This window comes from Phasianus colchicus, chromosome 6 (assembly GCF_987193195.1).
Source record: "Phasianus colchicus chromosome 6, bPhaCol1.hap1.1, whole genome shotgun sequence".
Lineage (NCBI taxonomy): Eukaryota > Metazoa > Chordata > Aves > Galliformes > Phasianidae > Phasianus > Phasianus colchicus.
In genome coordinates this window covers 4,789,312-4,808,532 of record NC_143441.1, presented here as the reverse complement: position 1 = coordinate 4,808,532, position 19,221 = coordinate 4,789,312, and the positions used below count along the sequence as shown (strand labels likewise).

The following is a 19,221-nucleotide window of genomic DNA, read 5'->3' as shown; positions in this document are numbered from 1 at the left end:
AAAAAATAACTGAACTGCTAGGAAAATGTGGGTGTTCCTAAATATTTGTAGCTTCCATGCATCAGCAAACAGAACAGAGCAGTCTGACAGAGAGTTTTCTTTTCACACAAGATAAATGGACAAGCAAGAAACGAATAAGAGGTAGCAGTCTGAGTGACAGTTGGGCACAGACAAGTTCCCTTGTTGCTGCTGGTGGCCAGAGCCCATTTCCAGGAGGAGCAGTCAGGAGATGTGCTGAGCTGGGAATCAGACCTGTTGGAATCCTGAGGTTGAAAGCAAGAGTTTAGATGGTGCACCAGTTGCGCTGTGCTTCTTTGGAAAAAGAGTTATTAAATTAAAATTACATTCCCTAATAGAACACATGAACCACGTGAAATTCATTGTAACAAAACTTCAAAAGCATCACAGATTAAACGTCTTTGGATCAAAGGTTTATTTTTAATGACACAGCACTGGAAAACATAAGTTACAGATGACTTTTTGATACAGGATACATTACATATCTTAATTTAAAAGGATTTGTGAAGGTATGCTGCATAAATACTTATTGTGAAAATATATTAAGTTTATTTCTCAGAGATTAATTTTGTTGTGTTTTTTTTTTTTTTTATTCAGCCAATTAAATAAAAAAGTATAGATGAGCATCATAACAGTTCCCCTTCCAGATTATCTCACTGTAACTACTGCAGCTGGAAGAGGAAACTGAGCCATGCCTTCTCAAAAGTTTAGCAGCTTTGAAAATGATGTTATTCATCATCTCAGAATGAAAATTTCACATTACTAACACGGATACTGTTCAATGTTTTGGCAATGGAGCAGCTAGTTTTGCTTTGGAACAAAACTGTTTCCTGTAATGCCAGACAGTGAGAGAGCAATGCATGTACTGATGACACTACACAGTCAAAGAACTACAATGAAATTGTTAAAATGCATATATACCCATATGCACTTATATATACACATTCAAGTTCCTGTGTATATATATTATGCATGTCCAAAAGTAACACTGAAAAACGTTGCAGCAGTTAATTATATCTTTTAAACACATGAAACTTATAATAGTTTGACCTCATTACTACAGGATTACTAATTAAATTTTCTGCAGTGCAACTCAATACAATACACTTAGTGCAGAGAAGTTAAGGTTTTGGTATCAAGGAGGCTAATTTTGGATTTCATGGGAAAGGACCAAATACAGGATCACCATAGCTCTGACAAAGCACAAACAAACCTGTTGCCACGTACATGTGAACAAATAAGGACATTTCTGTTTTTATTTGATTTTTTTTTTCACGCACTGCTTCAGAAATTGCTAGCTTAACTGTTTGCACTCATGCTCATTTTGATATGCTTCAGCAAGCTTTGTCTGGCACCAATCTGTAAACCATTAGCAGCCTGAACTACAAAAAAGTGGGCTCCTGTGTTTCAAAGAGGTTAAAAACCTACTGACTGAGCTTCATACCACATTCGTGTGCCTGAGAGAAGAACTATTCCAGATGGCGTGTGAAGTTCTCTGGGAAAAGTCCTTTATAACTATTTGCATCTCTGTACTGAAGCCACTCAGATTCCTTAATGCCTGTCAACCAGCCAGCCTCCTGAAAGAAAAAAGACAGAGCATCTTCAGTTTCAGGTCTCTCCCATTCCTTTCTGCATACTCCAGGCCCGGAGAAGTTTTAGAGTCATATGACTAAAAGAAGTGGTGATTTGGTTAAATAGTGTACTATGATTTTGCACAGATTGTTTTCTCTGTTCTGCCAGACCATGGTTTTGTGAGACTGACTGTGAGCATATTATATGGCCTTTATCCCACCTAACCTCCAACTGAATCAGTAATCAGCCTCTGGAGTCATCCAGTATTATAGCAAACCTGCACTTGTGCAAATGCATGTGGAGATGTTTTCAAAGTTCTCACAGTAATATTGGGATACTTACATAGTAAGAGCATAGCAGTGTGCTAGAATCATTATAGAATGTCACAGATGAGGGGAAAAAAATCAATCTTTTTATCTGATTATTTTTTTCCGAGCATTCTTTTCTCTCATTCCTCTATTGACAGTCAGAAGAAATAACAATTCTTGTTTTCTCTGCTGTCATAATTTCTAGAAACTAAAACTCAGTTGATATTCAACTACCTTTTTCAAAAATTCCTGGAAACTTTAGCCTAAGCCAGATCTTGACATGCAATACTGCAATCCAAATCCTCAGCAGCACAATCAATCAGAAGGAAGATTTCTTATTGGAAAATGCTGGGTTCTCTTAAGTGCTATCCATTTTACCTGGAATAAAATCCATTCAGTATTTTTTGCAGTGATCAGCCTATTTTCATCTCACAAATGACTAACTCTGTGCTTTGTTCCTTTTAAGAACAGGAGTCAGAGTAAAGTGATGATTAACAGGGAATTTCTAATGCTGATTCATTATTGTTCTACAGAAAGTACAAAAAGAGATGGAGTAACTGGCAGCATGTTTTTGAAGCTCGTGTTTTGGAAAAGCTGAGATGGGGGAACTGAAGTTTTCTACTATGGACAGAGTAGATTCTACTAAGGACTGAAGTTTTAATGGATAATAACTTCAACTCAATAATTATGGAAAAAAATTGAAGTCACTGGGTGGGATTAGTTGGCTTTGAACAGTGAACGCAGGCTGACAGCACTAGGTATAGCAGAATGATGGATTTAGATCAATTTTGCAGGAGAAAAAAGAACCAAGAAAAATACTCTCTATAAATCAACAAAGTATCTGGTAAAAGAGAAAAATTAAGTTTTACGGTGATGTTAAACATGAAAGGCAAATATGCACTGAGTGATAAAGATATGAGCAGAATGATCTCAGAAATATGAATACATGAAGCTTTATTTTCTCCATCACTGCACACAATTTACTCCAATTAATGCTAATGGGATTTGGATGCACAGCACAAGAGAAAAGTAATTAATTGATTCACCAAGTGAAGGTTATATATATTTAATATAAAACATTGTAAGAAAAAATAACTGAAGACAACCTCTTTTTATATCCTTAGAGTAGTATTCTGCAAATACTGACAATAAAATCACTTGAACAGCCCAAGAGGTATGACGCAGCACAGTTTGAGTAAGTATAGGAGAATCTGTCCCTACAAAAATAATGAAGTGTCCTAGTGAAAAGGAAAATAAAAATAATCTTTTATTCAGAAATAATAATAAAAAAGAATCAAAAACCAAAATAATTACATGTCTCTTGTATTAAGAGAGAATTCAGCTTAGATAGTGAACAGTCTCTGGCTCTCCAAATATGCACTACACAGTATCTGGGCATATTTTAAGAAATGTTCTTCATTCAGAGCAGAGCACCTGGCTATCTCACTGTGTAGGATCCAGACCCCAACCTCCCAGCCCCTAGTTCAGTGGGATACTTTTCATCAACACTTTCTGCCACTACAGCCACAAAGTGGCTCGTAGTAATTGTACAAGATGGTCTTCTCTTAAAGAAGTAGTCAAAAATTAATTCACTTGACGGCAATTCAATATAACGTGTGGAATTAAATTGTTTAAAAATTAACCTGAAACACGCTGTTAAAACAAAATAAAATATCTTAAGTGACATTGGACTGTTGGGTCCTCGCATCAAAGACGAAGTGATTGCTGGTGCAGTTCAAGAGCTCTGCTGTGTGAGGCTCAGGTTCCCAGAGGCACACAGAACATGTAGAAATACCTCTGTGACATTTAGCTGCAGGACAGAACTGTTTGTGTGTAGTCTCAGTGCTCCCTCTGGGCAAATGTATATTTCTCCAGATCTCCATGTAGAACTCTGAAGACGTGGGGAACATACAATCAGTTCTGACTCAATGTTACAACAAAATGATAGCAACAGGATGCACAATTTGTAAGCCATCATCTTCTGTATTAAGCCTGTGTATGTATGTAAGCCTGTATAAAATTCACTACAAAGTAACATAAAAGTGCCCTAGAAAAATGTACTGAAGCTGGATCCTGTTGGTAGTGTATACCTGGGACTTCAGCTTAGTTAACTGTGCTGTTTGGTCACAAATTAAACCAAGTAAAAGGACAAATTAAGAATGTTGGTGTTTTCTAACAGTAAAGACGTTTTGAATCAACATTTCAAATTAATTATAAACAGTGAGAAGAAAACTGAGACAAAGGGAAACATTAACAAAAGAAATAATCATGTTGTTACCTGATCAGCTGTGGTCTCAGAAGGAATTACTAGTACAATATCCCCTCGTTTTAAATTAAGCTCATCACTGTTAGCTGCCTCAAAATCATGCAGAACTTCAACCTAAAGGAAATACCAAATATACAGAAATGATCAAAACAGAGACATTGTGAAAAAAGAAAAACATACTTTTTCACTTCTTTCTTTATGGAAATATATGGCCATACATACGTACATTCAAGTTGTTAATGCTCACATCAAAGCTTCTATTTATAGTTTATGAAACAGGTATAGTTTTAGTAAATCTTCCTGAAACTACTGAAAGAAACCAGACATCCTTTCCCAAGGTTGCAGAATCCCACAAGTGCTGCCTCTTGGACAAGTCCTGTTACATTATTCCTACCGTGCAAGGAACTTGCTTTCATTTCACACTATCATTACTAGACCTGAGGAGAGGGATGGCAGGATTTTGCTAATAAGCTTGGAAAAGAATCACAGGAAATGTGACCCTTATGCTGTCTGCTAGATACTATTATTGGTGTAGACATCTCTGGAAATCAGAGTGAGAGGTACAGCACCAGTTTCAATATAAGATAAAAGAAGTTAATAATGGGAACCATAGCTCCTGTTTGTCCTGGAAAGAACTCCCATTTACTGGCAGATAGGAATGCCAAAAACATCCCCCTTTCAAAAAGGTGATTATTCAAACATTTGTGGGGTTAGTACATTGTCATGATCAGATCATTTTAACTAAATAGCTCTTCCTCCTTAAGAGAGATACTATCCTAGCTTTCTCAAAGGCACAGACAGTTCCATGGTAACTGCAATAATGAAAAAATACAGCATCAGGAACCAGATGGCAGTCATATATTCTGCTGCTTCTTATTTATGTTCAACTCAAGGAAGCGTGACAAAAAACAAAAGATGAACCGTGGCAGCATGTCTGCATCAAAACTGCACAATACTGGTCATTCTAACCTTAATGTTATTCTCACTGTTTGCTGAAAATATTGACCAATGAAAATGGATCAGAAAGAATGGCATATTTATGGAGTGCTATGGGACTAATTAGTCTGAAGTATGCAAATTAAAGTAGGAAGCATATAAAGTTCATCTATCCTCAAGGAGCGTTTCTCCTGCTCAGTGATTCTGAAGTGAAAAGAACCTTGTGAACCAGGAATCTCTGTGGGTCTTAGCAGCCAAGGAGAGAATTTCCCTCAAGCTTCATTAAACTTTTCTGTCTGAATTCCCTAACAGTTTGTAAGTATAGTAATACTAAGGACACAAAATGACACTTTAACTTCATTACAGTGAATTGTTGAAGTCCCATAGATTTCAATAGGGCTGGAACTTCCTCTACAGACTCTCAGGCCAGAAAAATGCCTTTTTGATATTGTTAGCAAACAATCGTACAATAGTGCTGACTAAATCGCTGGCAATGGAATTTTACTTAAAAGATTCACTGTCAGTACTGATTTGGTGAGATGAAAGGAGAACTTTAAGGATTCTTACAGCTACAACGGGATATAACCAACAAAATCCAAGTGCAGAAAACATATTCCTCAAAATTCATGTATGGAGAAAAAACACAACCAAAGGTTGGGTGAGTGTATGATGTGAAACTAGGCATCCTTTGGCCTCAAGAAACCATCATAATGACTCTATTTTCAGACACATTCACAGAAGCTAGATCTGAAAAGATGTCTAAAAAAGCCCAAACAAGCAGACCTTAAAGAGAAAGCCCGGTGGCATGTCAGAAGCTGTGTCTCCTGCTGATGCAGGCTGATCTTGAGAAGGTGCAGTCTGGATTTCTTCAGTGGGTTTCTGCTCACTTCCAACTTGGGAAGTTTCAATGTCAGAGCCCTGAGTGCCCACCTCTGCTGCAGCATCTTTGGACTCATTCACGATGACATCATGTTCTTCTCCTTCCCCTTCGTTGTTCGATGCTGGCTCTATTACTACTGAAGGGATGCTGCTGACTTTTTCCTAGGAAAAGAAATAAAATACAACAAAAGCACCACAAGAGCATTTAGTACTTTATTTCAAGTTGAAAAACACGTTTCTTTACTTCTGCTGAAGGTGGGATTCTTATATCAAGACAGAGAACAATAATTGTGCAGAAAAGTAAAAGTTCTAAGAGCTTAGAGGAACACAAGGTGTGAAAGCAGAAGTGACCTGGACCTCTTTCAGAGCTGTCCCAGTGTCCAGGTGTGAAATCCATCATGCCCTACAGCACTTTCAGGACTGAGGGAGGTTGTTGCCAAGAGCCATGGGACACGTTATTGTACAAGACTTAATATGGGATGTTTAAGGGAGAAACCAAAAGCAGTGGGTGGATTGAGGCAATTTGGGGAGGAACAAGTGTGGGACAACAAAGGCATAGATAAGGATAAATGGACTGGTTGCATGTAAGTAGAGGATAGTTCAAGTGATTATCTGGCCATGTCCTGCACCTGATGAGTGTGGTCTGTCCTATCTTCTCATTAAATTGTTTGCTAACTCATCTCCAGGGTGAGGGCTGTCTATTGTTCTTGCCCATGTATGTACTAGGGGCAGGTCATGGATTGGAGGGCCCGTGTGCCCATCTGCCAGCCACATGAGAGATCCAGGTCCAGCCACTGGAGACACTCAGGTGAGTGGACTTGAGTGACATCAGCATGTATATAAGAATATATATATTGTCACTAGTAGATCTCTACCCTGCTCAGCCAGAGAGGAGAACGTGATGAGGCTGCTGGTAATGCCTGTGTTTGTGCGAGTACCCCGTGTGTCCGTCTATGATTTCCATGGCTGTCTGTGTATGTACAAATATCATGTCTATGTGTGCTCTGTGTGTGCATTAACTGAGAATACATGCTCATCCTCACTGCTTGTTAGACCCTGGGGTACGGAGCTGCATCAGCCTTGCCTGTGCTGGGAACTGCTGGATCTGACTGGACTCCTCTAATGCTCCCCCACACAACAACATGAGGTACCTGAGAAACATCAACCTCCTTTTCTTCTCCCTGAGGTTTGTCACCTTCAGCAGCAGCCTCCTGTTCAGTGGGAGCAGCACCCTCACCAGCTCCTGCTGCCACCACCACGCTGTCCTCCACTGTCACTGCCCCATCTGCAGCACTCACCACCTACAGAACAAAAGGAAAAACTTTTCAGGACATGAGCTGTGAATATCAGCTGGAGATATCCTGTGCTCTGTGATCTCCTTAGGTGCTGCCAGCCCCTGGCTTTGTTTCATTGGGGTTTCTCCTGACCCAAGGGGGAAAGCAGCACAGAGGCTGCCATCCTATGCCTGAAGCACCATGTAGGGAACACATGGGTAGGCTTGGACAACAAAGCTGATTAACAGGCAGGAGAGGGACATTTACTTCCTGTGAACATGTAGTAGAGTTTCAGATGGGTATTGCTGGTGTAGGAAAAATTTCTCAAGGCTCATGTGTTTTTCATTGTCTCTTCTTTCTCACGCATATACAATGGCATCCTCCCACTGCTCTCTGAAACAGTTATGTGACTGATTCTCAGGGCTGATTTGCCTCCAAACTGTTTGGTGTGAGAAATTCCCTGCAGGTCCATGGTGAGTTGAAGCTTGGCAAACTGTCCTGAGGTCCACTGTGCTGGTGAAAGTCTGTTCTTGGGAACAGGCTACAAGTCTTCTCCATCTGCTGTCTCCAATCTCTAGACCTGGACTGCCTTCAAGAGCATTGCCTTAATTAAACTCCTTATGAACAGAGATGTGCAACTTGGGCTATATTAGCTGAAGCAAATATACTCTACAGCTAGATAAAGGTTAGAAATATTCAGATGTCATCAGGTATCAGAAAATGTTAGCCTATAGCTAGGCCAATTTTGAAAGAAACATAAATAAAGACCCAAGTACATTTGATATGACTGAATCATTTGTCATTAGTCTGTGTTGAAAAGTCAGTATGCACTTTATTTCAGTTATTGAAAGGCAGATAGAAAAGTACCTTCCTAAAGGCCATTGTTAAATCCTTCCTCCAGCAGAGATAATTTACGTATCACTCTAACATTTGTGTTGGTATTACTGGTATTTGTTTACAGTAATATACTTGATTTAAGTTTACTGTAGATTCATCTTAAGGCTTGATGGTGAAGGCAAATAAAAAAATTCAATTAACTTTGGGAAGTTTCTAACACTAAAGAAAAGCTATTTTCTAGGTACCAACATCAAGCTAAGTTTAGCAGAAATTCAGTTAACAGCCTGATGCTCTGTTTTCTCAGATTGATTTTCCATCCATGAATGAGACTAATTCAGCTATCTGAGCTCAACTTGAACTACCTGCATTTCTTCATGATCATTCTTCAGTCATTGTTTTTTGGCTGTATCTATCCCTAGTGACTGATATTAACTGATGTGATAAATAAATTCTTCTGCAATCCTTGAAAGCAAAAAATACTCTAGTGTTTTGCAGAAATCACTGGAGAAGTTTTAGCTTGAACTGAAAATTCTGCTAGGGAAGGATACTCTGTCACAAATAGAAGTAATATCAAAAGACATGGATGAATGCTGAAATCTTCTCCTGTGACTTGTAAGGCACGCAAACCTGTCTCTCACAGTATTACCAATTTAGCAGTCTTGACCCAGGTTAGCATTCAAATAAATGGTGGATGAAAAAGCCTTGGAAGAGACCAGTATGAAAGGAGGGGAACAGAATGCATATCAGATTGATTTTATAACATGTGCTTCTAACAGCATGCTGCAGAAATTGATCTTGCTGTCTGTTGTGATTAGGATCAACATTTATTTTCTATTTATTGGATTTGTATAGCCAATTTTCTTTTACTGTGGAGGAGAATTTTAATTTACATGAGTCAGCTCTCAAATAGTCAGCACTGAAAGGGTGATGCTCTCTCAGCCTGTAGCTGTAACTCACTGAATGTACAGCACAGATTACAACTGTATATTTTCCATGTCTTAGAATACAAAACCAAAGCAAGATAGATAATTAAAAAATGGCTTTTACAAAAGCATGTGTGCTAGTGCTGAATGAATTTCACTATTAGTATAAAAAAAAACCCTAAACTAAATTAAAAAGAGGGAGGCTCAATTCCACTGGAATCAGAACAGCAAGAATCCCGCACCTAGCTATAACGGGCCACGTACCTGCAGGTATTTCCTGTCTTCATTTTGAGAACCAATTCTACAGACCTGTTTTCCATAACATTACACAGACTAAGAGTATCCTAAACTAGCTATCTACAGAAGTGTTACTGAAATTTGCACAGCCACACAGGAGAAAAAACAAGGGCCATCCAATATAATGCAGGCTGTGATAAAAGAGCCATGTGACTTTTAGTTGCAGTTAAAGTGAATGCTTCTTTACCCAGGATGCAGCCGATCCACACGGTTGGATTATCCTCTAATTAACACCACTGTCAGCTCAGTGCAACGCCACAGATTCAGCAGCAGCAAGAATGAGGACATGAAGAGGAGGAGAGCTACCAAGTCTGCAGCTGGGGGTCTGGGAGGAGCTCACTCAACTCTCCCCATTTTCCAGAGCTGAAGATCTTGCTCCACGGCTTAATTTAGAAAAGGACTGGGTAATTTTTATGACAGTTAGTCATAATTACAGCTAAACTGTCTAATACAAGATCAAGAACTAATTATCATGCTTTAGTGAGCACACCAATTGCTTGCAAAGTCTTGGAAGGCTTTTGGATAATACTGAAAGTACTGGTTATGAAAATTGCATCAGAAGGACAATCCTCCACTGGAGCCAGGATATCATCTTAGCAAACAGCTTGATGCCTGACAGCATCTCTTCTGCATGCAGTAATACTGCTCCTCTACACAGGTTAAACTTACCAGAGAGTAACTTTACAAGGGCAGGTAGTTTGGAAAACAGAGGAAAGATGCATTTCAAAGGCCTAGCCTTTGTGCTCAGCAGATAGCAAGGTGTTTCTTGGCCCAGACTTGGTAGTGGTAAGACAATGCCAGAGAAGCAGTGCAACTCACATTTGCAGCGCATCAACACCAGCAGCTATAGAAACTGGGTTTGATCTACCTCTCCCATTCTGTAAATTCTTTTTAGTATAATTCCCCTGGCTTCTACACAGTGAGGAGTATGGCACCAGTGAGTCAGGGCTACAGGTCACAGGAAGAAAGCAGCCCATGGTAGTGGGACCATATCCTGGCTCAGCCATGCTGCCCAGCAAGGACAACTGCTGGCTGCAAATCTTGCTTCCATGCAACACGGGATACCCTGTGCAGCCATAGAGCATAGACATATCCCAGATTCCAGGAGGGCTAATGCATGTTTACATCAGTGTAACAAAACCAAGCCTGGACAGCTGAGCCAAAACCAAAGCAAGTAGAAAGCAGTTTATAATCTGTTCGTATATGCTGTGGCACTAAGATAAATAACATAACTAAACAGTTCATCAGCTCTTCAAGATACAGATTCTAAGCAATTAGCAATGAGGAATAACAATTTCTTTCTCATTCCCTACTTCTCTTCCCGCATTTAATAGGTAGCTCTTCTTCCTGTGCTGCTCTCCATGCACACTCGAAAACATTGCAGTTTCAATTCTGTACAAAAGGATTCATAGTGTCTTGCTTTCTATAAGCAAAATACAACCATACCACCCTTAGATTTCAACATGCCCACCTAAAGAGAAATTAAGTATGTCACTGAGTTTTTCAGTTGCTTTGTAATTTACCTAATTCAATGCCAGATTTGTATTTTAAAAAATGAACTTGTAGCATGATTATTTTCAGCTGTGCTGGGAAAAACAAATGATGAATCAAAATTCCTTTTCTTTTTTTAAAGATGTTTAGAGGAAGGCTAGACAAACAAATTCAAGGAAAATGTAAAAGCTACTGTGAATCTATGCAGCATATTCTCTCTTTACCACAAAATGTCAATAGAAACAGCATTATACCACTTTCTGTTTGTGGATCTGTATTGTTTTTTGTCCCAAAATATTTATCAGTCTGTACTGCTGCAACAGTCAGTTTCTAAGGTAGGTCTTTCATTGAATGAGAAATGTTCTGGTACCACAGCTGGGTCACAGTCATATTGTATTGTCTGCATATTGATAACATGCAAATGACATATATATATATTTGCCACGCTCCTCTTGAAGATGTTAAAGCAAAATCATATTCCTGAGGCTGTTCATATGTACCTCGCTCTCTTTCTCAGCAATTCCAGTTGTCTCCTTATCCCCTGCCTCGATACTCTCCTGTATAAAGAGGAAATATGGTCATCATCTTACTCATGCTGAGGGAATGACTGCAGAGAAATTGGCATTAATCAAGCTTAGTGGAAGGATGGCATGAATGGGATGCAATGAAATGCACGGTGGGAATTAATGGGATAGTATACAGTGAGTGGACAGATTCTCGCTGCTATATGTCTGAAATAAAAGCAGCTATAAGATAAAAACAAAACAAAAACACAACAAAAAACCACGAGAAATAAAGCCTGTTAATTATATAATGATCACCACACTGGAAGTGCTAATGTCAATTTCATTTACTTTTGCTATCAGCATTCTCATTATAGCACCATACCGGATGAATTTTTTATTAAGCAACAACCCAGAACACTGCTGACCTTACAGTTTTCCAGCTACCTCAAATTTCTCCCACCCAAGGCTCAGAACGTTCCCATTATAACCTGCTGCTGCCCCTGTAACTCACCAGTTTCCAGGAAAACTTTCTAAAACACTTCTTCCACACACGTTGGGCTGAAACACATTTAAGGGGATTGTTCAAAGAGGTGGGTCACAAAGTTCATCAGTTTTTGCAGAATCACTTTTCTCTAGATCCATACTCAGTTGTACATGCAGTGGGTGCCTGACATTTAAAACATTAGACATGTGTCAGTGGCTTTCTAAATCTGGCACCCATGAAGATGTTCAAGGGATCAATTGCTCTGAACAGAAATGGGCTCACCCCAAACAATACTTTTTACATCACAGATGATATCTAACACAAGATCCTTTTTTACACAAGCTGTAAAACTGCATGAGTTCCAGGTTTTGGAAGAGGAAAAAACGTACAATTTCCTAAACTCTGTGGGACAGTTGTGCCCCTGCTGGTTTCCAATTCACTGCAGCATTTTGGGATTCAGTCAGCAACATCCCTTCTGCTTGAGCTTGGATTCAGTTTTGGCTATTGCTCAGCCTAGATCAAGAGGTTCAGGTCTAGCTTAGTTCAAAAAACAGTCAAAATGGCTATAATTCATGTCTTGTTTGGAATACTTGGAAGTGCTTTTCTCTTCTGTTCAGTCTTGGCTTCCTGCAGATTGCAGGATATTTCTAAAGATGCTTTTCAGAGGAAAAGTAAATCTAAGTCCCCTAATAGAAATCTCTTTCACTAATGTTGAGGCTGCTTTGCAAACATACACACGTCAGATTTTTCAAAAGTCCTGTAAGGGTGAAGACAAGTCATGCAAATCTATCTGAGTGCATGGGAGATCAGATTGCCATCTTTAGCAATCGTGATAAGACCTCAAGTCTCCAGCTAACTGCCTCCACACACCTGCCACACCAAAATTTCTACAGATTTCATCTGAAATGCTTGCATGTTATTTTTTTAATAAAAGGATGCTGAATTATATCCAAACTTCACATCACTCATGTGTTTTCTAATCTAATCTTCCAGTATTGCCTGCAGTCACCTCATAAGACCCAGACGTGTCCAGATGCCAGGGCAAGGCAGTTGCTGACAGCAGTGTTACCATGGAAACCCCTCATAGCTTTATCCTGTTAAAACTGCAATGTTACATAACCTTTTCTTTTACATATATAGGATTAATTCTTATTTCAAGCTGCCAAACCATGCTGTGAAGTCCTGATTTTTACGTTAATTTTAAAAGAGACTGTAGAGGATCTTAAAAATCCCACGAGCTTCAACTGCAAAATATAATAATTTCTTACTCTAGCAAAGCATGCATGCTTGCTACAGCATGTTGCACTTTTTTTTTTAACAGGAGAGGTAAACAAATATTTCTATTGCCTCATAAAAGCTATGTGTCTAATGGCAATGGCAAGTTGCTACACAAACACTTTTCTGACTTTTAATATTAAAAAGTGCTGAATTTCTTCAATAAGCTGTATTTAGAAGACAATTTGCCTTCAGAAATGAGCACTGTTCTATGTTGGGAATGTGTTTGTCCCTACCCTTCTCTTATCAGTAACCTGGAAATTCTCTCCCATAAGAATTCCATCAATCAAGCTTACAGCTTGGGACTCATTACAAAATTTGATGCATTCATACATATACTTTTAAATGAGGGCTCTTTTCAAGTAACTGGAAGCAGATTTTGTGGGAAAGAGAAAAGTAAGGAGAGTTGCCCTTTCTTCTTAAGGATTATTTTGTACTAATAACATTAGCAGCACTGATCTTTTGATTAGTTAGGAGTTGGGATGGTAAGGATGACTGAGTTTTAGAAGGGAAGCATGGCAGTGCAATTTTTATTTTTATGCCATATTAGGCATAAACATCTAGTAAATAGGATTACTAAAATAATGCCTAAGTAATGCTGCAATTCCATGAACAGAGTGAAATCTGCTTCTGCTGACATAGAACAGAAGAACACTATTCTACACTAGTTCTCTCCCATCTTTGAAAGAAATATTTCAGTCTTTAAATGGCCTCATACTCCAATGTTGTACCTATACTTGGCTCCATGCTCAGCTTTTGGACACAGCTGACCACTCTTCTATACCTGACCATTGGACTGCTCTCCCAGATTATATTATCTGCAGTTTGGGTGCCATGAATTGTACCTACAGTGGGATTCAACCATAATTAGACGCCTCTAAGCTGAAGGCTCTTTCTTGGCCTCTGTCATTGTTCAGTGTCTGAAAGAGCTTCCAGCTGGTAGTTTCATATGTGCCTACACAAAGCTTTGAAAGTCACTGTGTTTAGCTGAGTGTCTGGCTGATTTAATGAGAGAATATGAAAGTCCAGGCAAGCATCAGACTCAAAGCACAAAAAGGCTCTTTCCAAACCAATGAGCATACTGGAAGCCAAAAAAGCTGATCTCTGAGTAATGCTGTGAACTCTGGGTGCAGCATTTCACAGATAGGAGAACAAAATAACAAGACTTCCTAAGATTTCTCTTTGTTCTGTACACTTGTCATCTTTGCCTGAATTTGAAAAATTGATGTGGTAAGAGGGGTATTATTATTTGAAACTGAAATCAATCAGTGGTTAATAAAGTATATCTTTTAGACTGCATCCTTTGGATTTTACATACTACGGAAATAAGGAAACAAAACAGTTTCTGTGGGTGACAGTCCATGCAAGAAGGACTTTTTACCATGGTTCGCTTCAGCTCTTCAGGTGCATGTGGTAATTCTGTCCCTTTGATTGTGAAAAATTTTGTTCCCTGCAACCAAAATAAGAATCAGTGGCTGCCAGCATCTGATAGAAATTTTATTTGTTCTGTGGCACCGATGGATCTAGACAAGAACATGTAATAAGATTCCATGTAGAAAACTAAGATGAGCTCTTGGAATGAAGTGCTTGGCAATACACTTCAGGCAGATTATGAATCTATAAGTAACAGAACCCAAAACTCCTGAGCAGGGAATTGTACCCTATCCTCTGGATTACCCTCTCCTCAGTTTAAATGAAGGCCCCACCAGAAAATGTACTCAAAGCTCCTGCAACAACTAATGAATGCCATACATTCTACGAATTAATGTGGTTTGACAGTAAATTCACCGCAGAAAAACTGTGCTGATTAGTGGCTGTCACCACAAACTTGAAATTACTAAAATCAATGAAAGATTCCTATCAGAAAGATATTATTAATATTTTACCACTCCGCTTTTAAGTAACTCATCACTCATAAAGTGAATGAATGCTGAACTGCTGCTGAGAAATGACATGCTTTCGTATTTTGCATCTCAGTGAAATCTTCCTTAGCTTTGATCACGGTTGTTGTTAATCCTGATGCTCGAGACTCTCCTTTGCAAGTCCTGGAAAGCAATTCCTGAAATAATAGCCCCCTCAGAGCCAAATGAAGAATAATTCTACTTCTGAATTTTTAAGAAATCAACACTTAGCTTATTTTCCTAGACATCTCTTCCAAATTGGTGAAGACAACTTTGTATTCTAAAGGTAATAAAAAATAAAAATAAACCTAGTCAGAACCATCTAACTTCTATGTAATGCCTATGATCTTCCTCCTGGATTGCCACTAACTTGCCCATCTCTCACACTGTCTTTCTCTCCCTGCTCCCAATAGCTCTGCAGCCATTTGGAGCATGAAATAACATGGACTGAGAATGCCTCAGTGACGGTCAGGCAGCAAAACAGGTCACAGGAAAGGGCCAATGAACGGATGAGTGGTGCTGCACCCCAGCCCGTCATCTAATTAGCATCTCAGACACTGAAGATTTTAGAACTTTGTCTTAGCACAAGAAAAGGAGTTGGCTTCCTTTTAGAAAAAAATATTTCCACCACAATTTTTCTTTCCTTCATGAAATCCTTACGGAAAAAAACAAACTCAAACCATACAGAAACAACCTTTTAAGCTTCTTTGATATCTTCACTTTATCTACTGCCACTCAGTTACTAGAAGAGACCTCCTGACCAATGACTGATGTCCCATCCTTCCTCTACTCACCATCCTTTCTTTCTTCTTTATTCCAAACCAACAAATTTATTCTGCCTAGCCATGAAGGATTTTCGACAACAGTCTGTCGGAACAACGTGCTTCAGATAGACAGTTTCATTGCTTGCTTTACTATAGAGTTGACAAGTTATTACAGTGATTTATATCAACTCAAAAGAAAACATGCATAGGGGAAAAGCCTGATCTCTGCAGACCATGGCACCTTTGTTTGTGTATGTTATTATAAGAGAATGATGCTGAGGTCACTCGCTCTAGTGTTTACTACAGACGTGAACAAGAAGTAAATTATAATTAAATATACTCAATATTCACGTTTTAATTAGAATCAAGTCCAATCCATAATTCTAGGGAACACATTGGGATTGCTTTCTTCTACTGTTATGATGCTGCTCATGCAGGTAGGAATCCACAGCAAATAGCAAGGATTAGACAGAGACAGGGATCATCCTCCCTCTCCCTCAAAGTCCTCCAGAACAGCACACCAAAAACTATCCCCATTTCCACTGCAACATATTCTTTTTACTTTGTTAGGACGATAGGAGCAAGGGAGAAATGATAACTAGGCAGGTGCTGCAACTAAAACTCAGCCTGCCTTTTCATTTCATTTCATTCATATTTGATACCTGTTTTTAATCCAGTGACATAGTTGGAACTATTCAGGCAACATCATCTATCTGTCTTTGAGAAGTTCTTTAAACTACAGCTGTACTCCAGAGCCTTCTGCTGAAGACAGTTTGCGTGGTATCATGAATGGCTTTTGCAGTGGTCCAACAGCACCAGCAAACACCCAACCTGACACTGGTTGAGTAGAGCTTCACACCATTTTCAAGCCACTCCTTGGTTCTGTTTGTATGCTTTCCTAATGCTGTTCCCCTATGTTAATAAATGTCACAATCAGGCTTGTAGAGCCTGAGCCATTGCCACTAGCAGGAATGTGAAACACAATCAGCTCCACAGACAGATCCACGCAATGCTATAGTATCTGCATATCTGATAAGCCTTTTGTTGATGCTCTGCACTGACCTCTGACTGCCTGTAAGACCATTCAGGTGAACTTCCAGCTAAAATGCCAGTCTTAAAAGGAATGACATTTTAGGACCAAAAGGAGCAAACGTTGCTGGAGAGGCATGCTGTGACACAGCTGGATGCTGAAAAAACTAGCCATGATGAGGAACGGAGAGGATGGCTGAAATACAGCAGGCACATTCACTGTGATGAGAGATGGCTCAGATGAGGCTAGGAGATGGACATGGGGGACAGATCACTCACCGCAGCCTGCTCTGTTGGCTCATCTGGCTCAGCAGGGATGGCCTCCTTTTCCACAACAGCAGCAGTAGGGGTTTCCTCGACCTTGAGTTCCCCAGGTGGAGCTTCTTCAGCATCAGTCTTTTGTTTTATTGATTTTTAAGTAAACAGTGGAAAATTTGTTGAGGAGCACATGATAGTGGGGAGGGAAGAAGGGAATGGGAGCTCTGACTGGCATTACAGTGCTGCTTCACTCCTAGCAGACTCAGTCCCACATGGCTTTGCCGGGAAGAGGGCAGCCTTACATTACTAATTAACATCTACAGAGCATCTTCATTCTCAGTGTCCTGTATACAAACTGAGTCAGTCCTACATCCCTCCCTTGCAAGGAAAGAGAGTGCTAGCTTCCTGAGTTATTGAAAGCAGCAGCAAAAATGGGGGAGAAGTAATCAGGTTGCTCAGAAATGCTCTAGAAAGTGACAGCAAAGTGAGGAGTGTCCCAAATTATGATTTCAAATATGATTTTTTAAAATTATCCCCAATCTCCCTAATTTCACTAGTTCTCAGACAAAATGGCTCCTTCTCTGTTGAAAGTAAGAAACATTCTGCAGACTCTGTTTTCACATAGGCAAGTACTAACTGCATGAATTCCGACATTGAAAATCATAGAATCATAGAATGGCTTGAATTGGAAGGGACCTTAAAGACCGTTCAGTTCTAATCCGCCTGCTATGAGCCACCCTTTAGACCCAGAGGCATCCAGAACTTCTCTGGGCAGCCTGTTCCAGTACCTCACCACCTTCTGAGTAAAAAAAAAGTTATCCCTAGTTTCTTTTTAATGCTTATTTCATCCTGAGATCTCAATCACCTACAAAGCTTCCATTTATCAGCCATGCTTCTGGAATTCCTACCCTCTAAAATTCTGGCCTATGCTTCCTCTTTAGGAAGTGCATCTAGTAAACATCACCAGTCCTGCAAGATGTTTGGTCCTGTAGCAAAACAGCTCCCAGCAAAAGTACTATTTCTGCTAGGGACAAAACCTTGCAAACACATACATGCTGAAGGAGAGAGCTGCAAGCTGTGCTCAGCATATTCCATTTATAAAGATGGCTGACTCAACCAGATAAAATAACCCCAGTAGATTAATTTGCCATGAACAAATTGCTCAGCATAATATGAACCTCAAAAGCTATTTAGCTGCTTTGCAGTTGATAAGATGCAGCTGGTTAGAAGGTCTTCTGTAACGAAGAGACATCTTCCATGAAATTCTTAAAAATACTAAAATCTTCTCCCTGATGTTTTTCAGAAAACAACAAAACAAAACCAAACAGAAAAACCAACCACCAAACCAAACATATCCTTTCAATTCTTTTCTCATATATTCCTTTAGCAGGCTTATTTTTAATGAGGTATAGAGAAGTCTGCCTAAGCAACACTTTTAGGATTTGGCAAAGAATAAAGAAACATTCATTATATTATTCCACACTGTGCAGAAGTCTGTCTTGTGTGATAATACCAGTTCCAAGGAATTTCACAAAGAAAAAACATGATTGTAATGAGAAACAAAAGACAGATTTATCCCAGGTAAGATGGCTAATGAGTTTCCTGGGGTTTAATACTGGAAGAAACTTTCAGGCTTAAAATCAGAGGTAATATGTTATAATGCAGATTGTGCTGATGTGCTTTTGAATCACTTATGGACAAGCAGTCTTTAGACTACTTGCCACATTTGAACTACAAATAAAAATACTAAAAATGCTCTCATGGTATTCAGTAACCGAAGTCACACTAAAAAATAGTATCACTCTTCTGTCCTTAAGTAATGGTAGCATTCACCCAACAATGCTGCTATTCCATATCCTTAATTCAGGCTAACTGAAGACAGTAAGAGGAACTAAGAAACCACCAAAGTATGATTACTTTCAACAATATTCCTGTCCCTTAAAAGATGGTACCTACTAAAATGTGGAAGATAAAGCTATACTAATATTAGAGGTATGTATACCGACATTACACGTAAGCACTTTCTTGCCGTACACTGGACCATAGTGCCCATTCTTGCTGTTTCTTAAGTGCAATAAATAAGTACACTGACTACACCTTCAAAAATTAAAAGTATCTAGGGCATCCTGTTTTTCTTTTTTTGCAGTGCTATCCTTGTGAAAGACTTTCGGAAAGTAAAGATTTACAGCTGCAATAGTACACC

At 39.2% G+C, this 19,221-nt stretch overlaps 1 protein-coding gene across 2 annotated transcripts in view; it reads right to left on the bottom strand.

Annotated features, from left to right (window-relative positions):
• Nucleotides 1–423: 423 nt before the first annotated feature.
• Nucleotides 424–19,221, bottom strand: part of LOC116232797 (amphiphysin) — a 103,521-nt gene continuing 84,723 nt past the window's right edge. The window contains exons 17-22 of one of the 2 annotated variants that reach the window (XM_031599409.2): nucleotides 17,040–17,156; nucleotides 11,302–11,358; nucleotides 7,131–7,280; nucleotides 5,884–6,141; nucleotides 4,177–4,278; nucleotides 427–1,595 (exon numbers count right to left, since the gene is read on the bottom strand). In XM_031599409.2, the coding sequence (XP_031455269.1) occupies nucleotides 1,488–1,595; nucleotides 4,177–4,278; nucleotides 5,884–6,141; nucleotides 7,131–7,280; nucleotides 11,302–11,358; nucleotides 17,040–17,156 (792 nt within the window). In that variant the 3' untranslated portion in view covers nucleotides 427–1,487. Of the gene's footprint in view, nucleotides 1,596–4,176; nucleotides 4,279–5,883; nucleotides 6,142–7,130; nucleotides 7,281–11,301; nucleotides 11,359–17,039; nucleotides 17,157–19,221 lie in introns of both variants that reach the window. The other variant, XM_031599407.2, reaches the window with a different exon arrangement.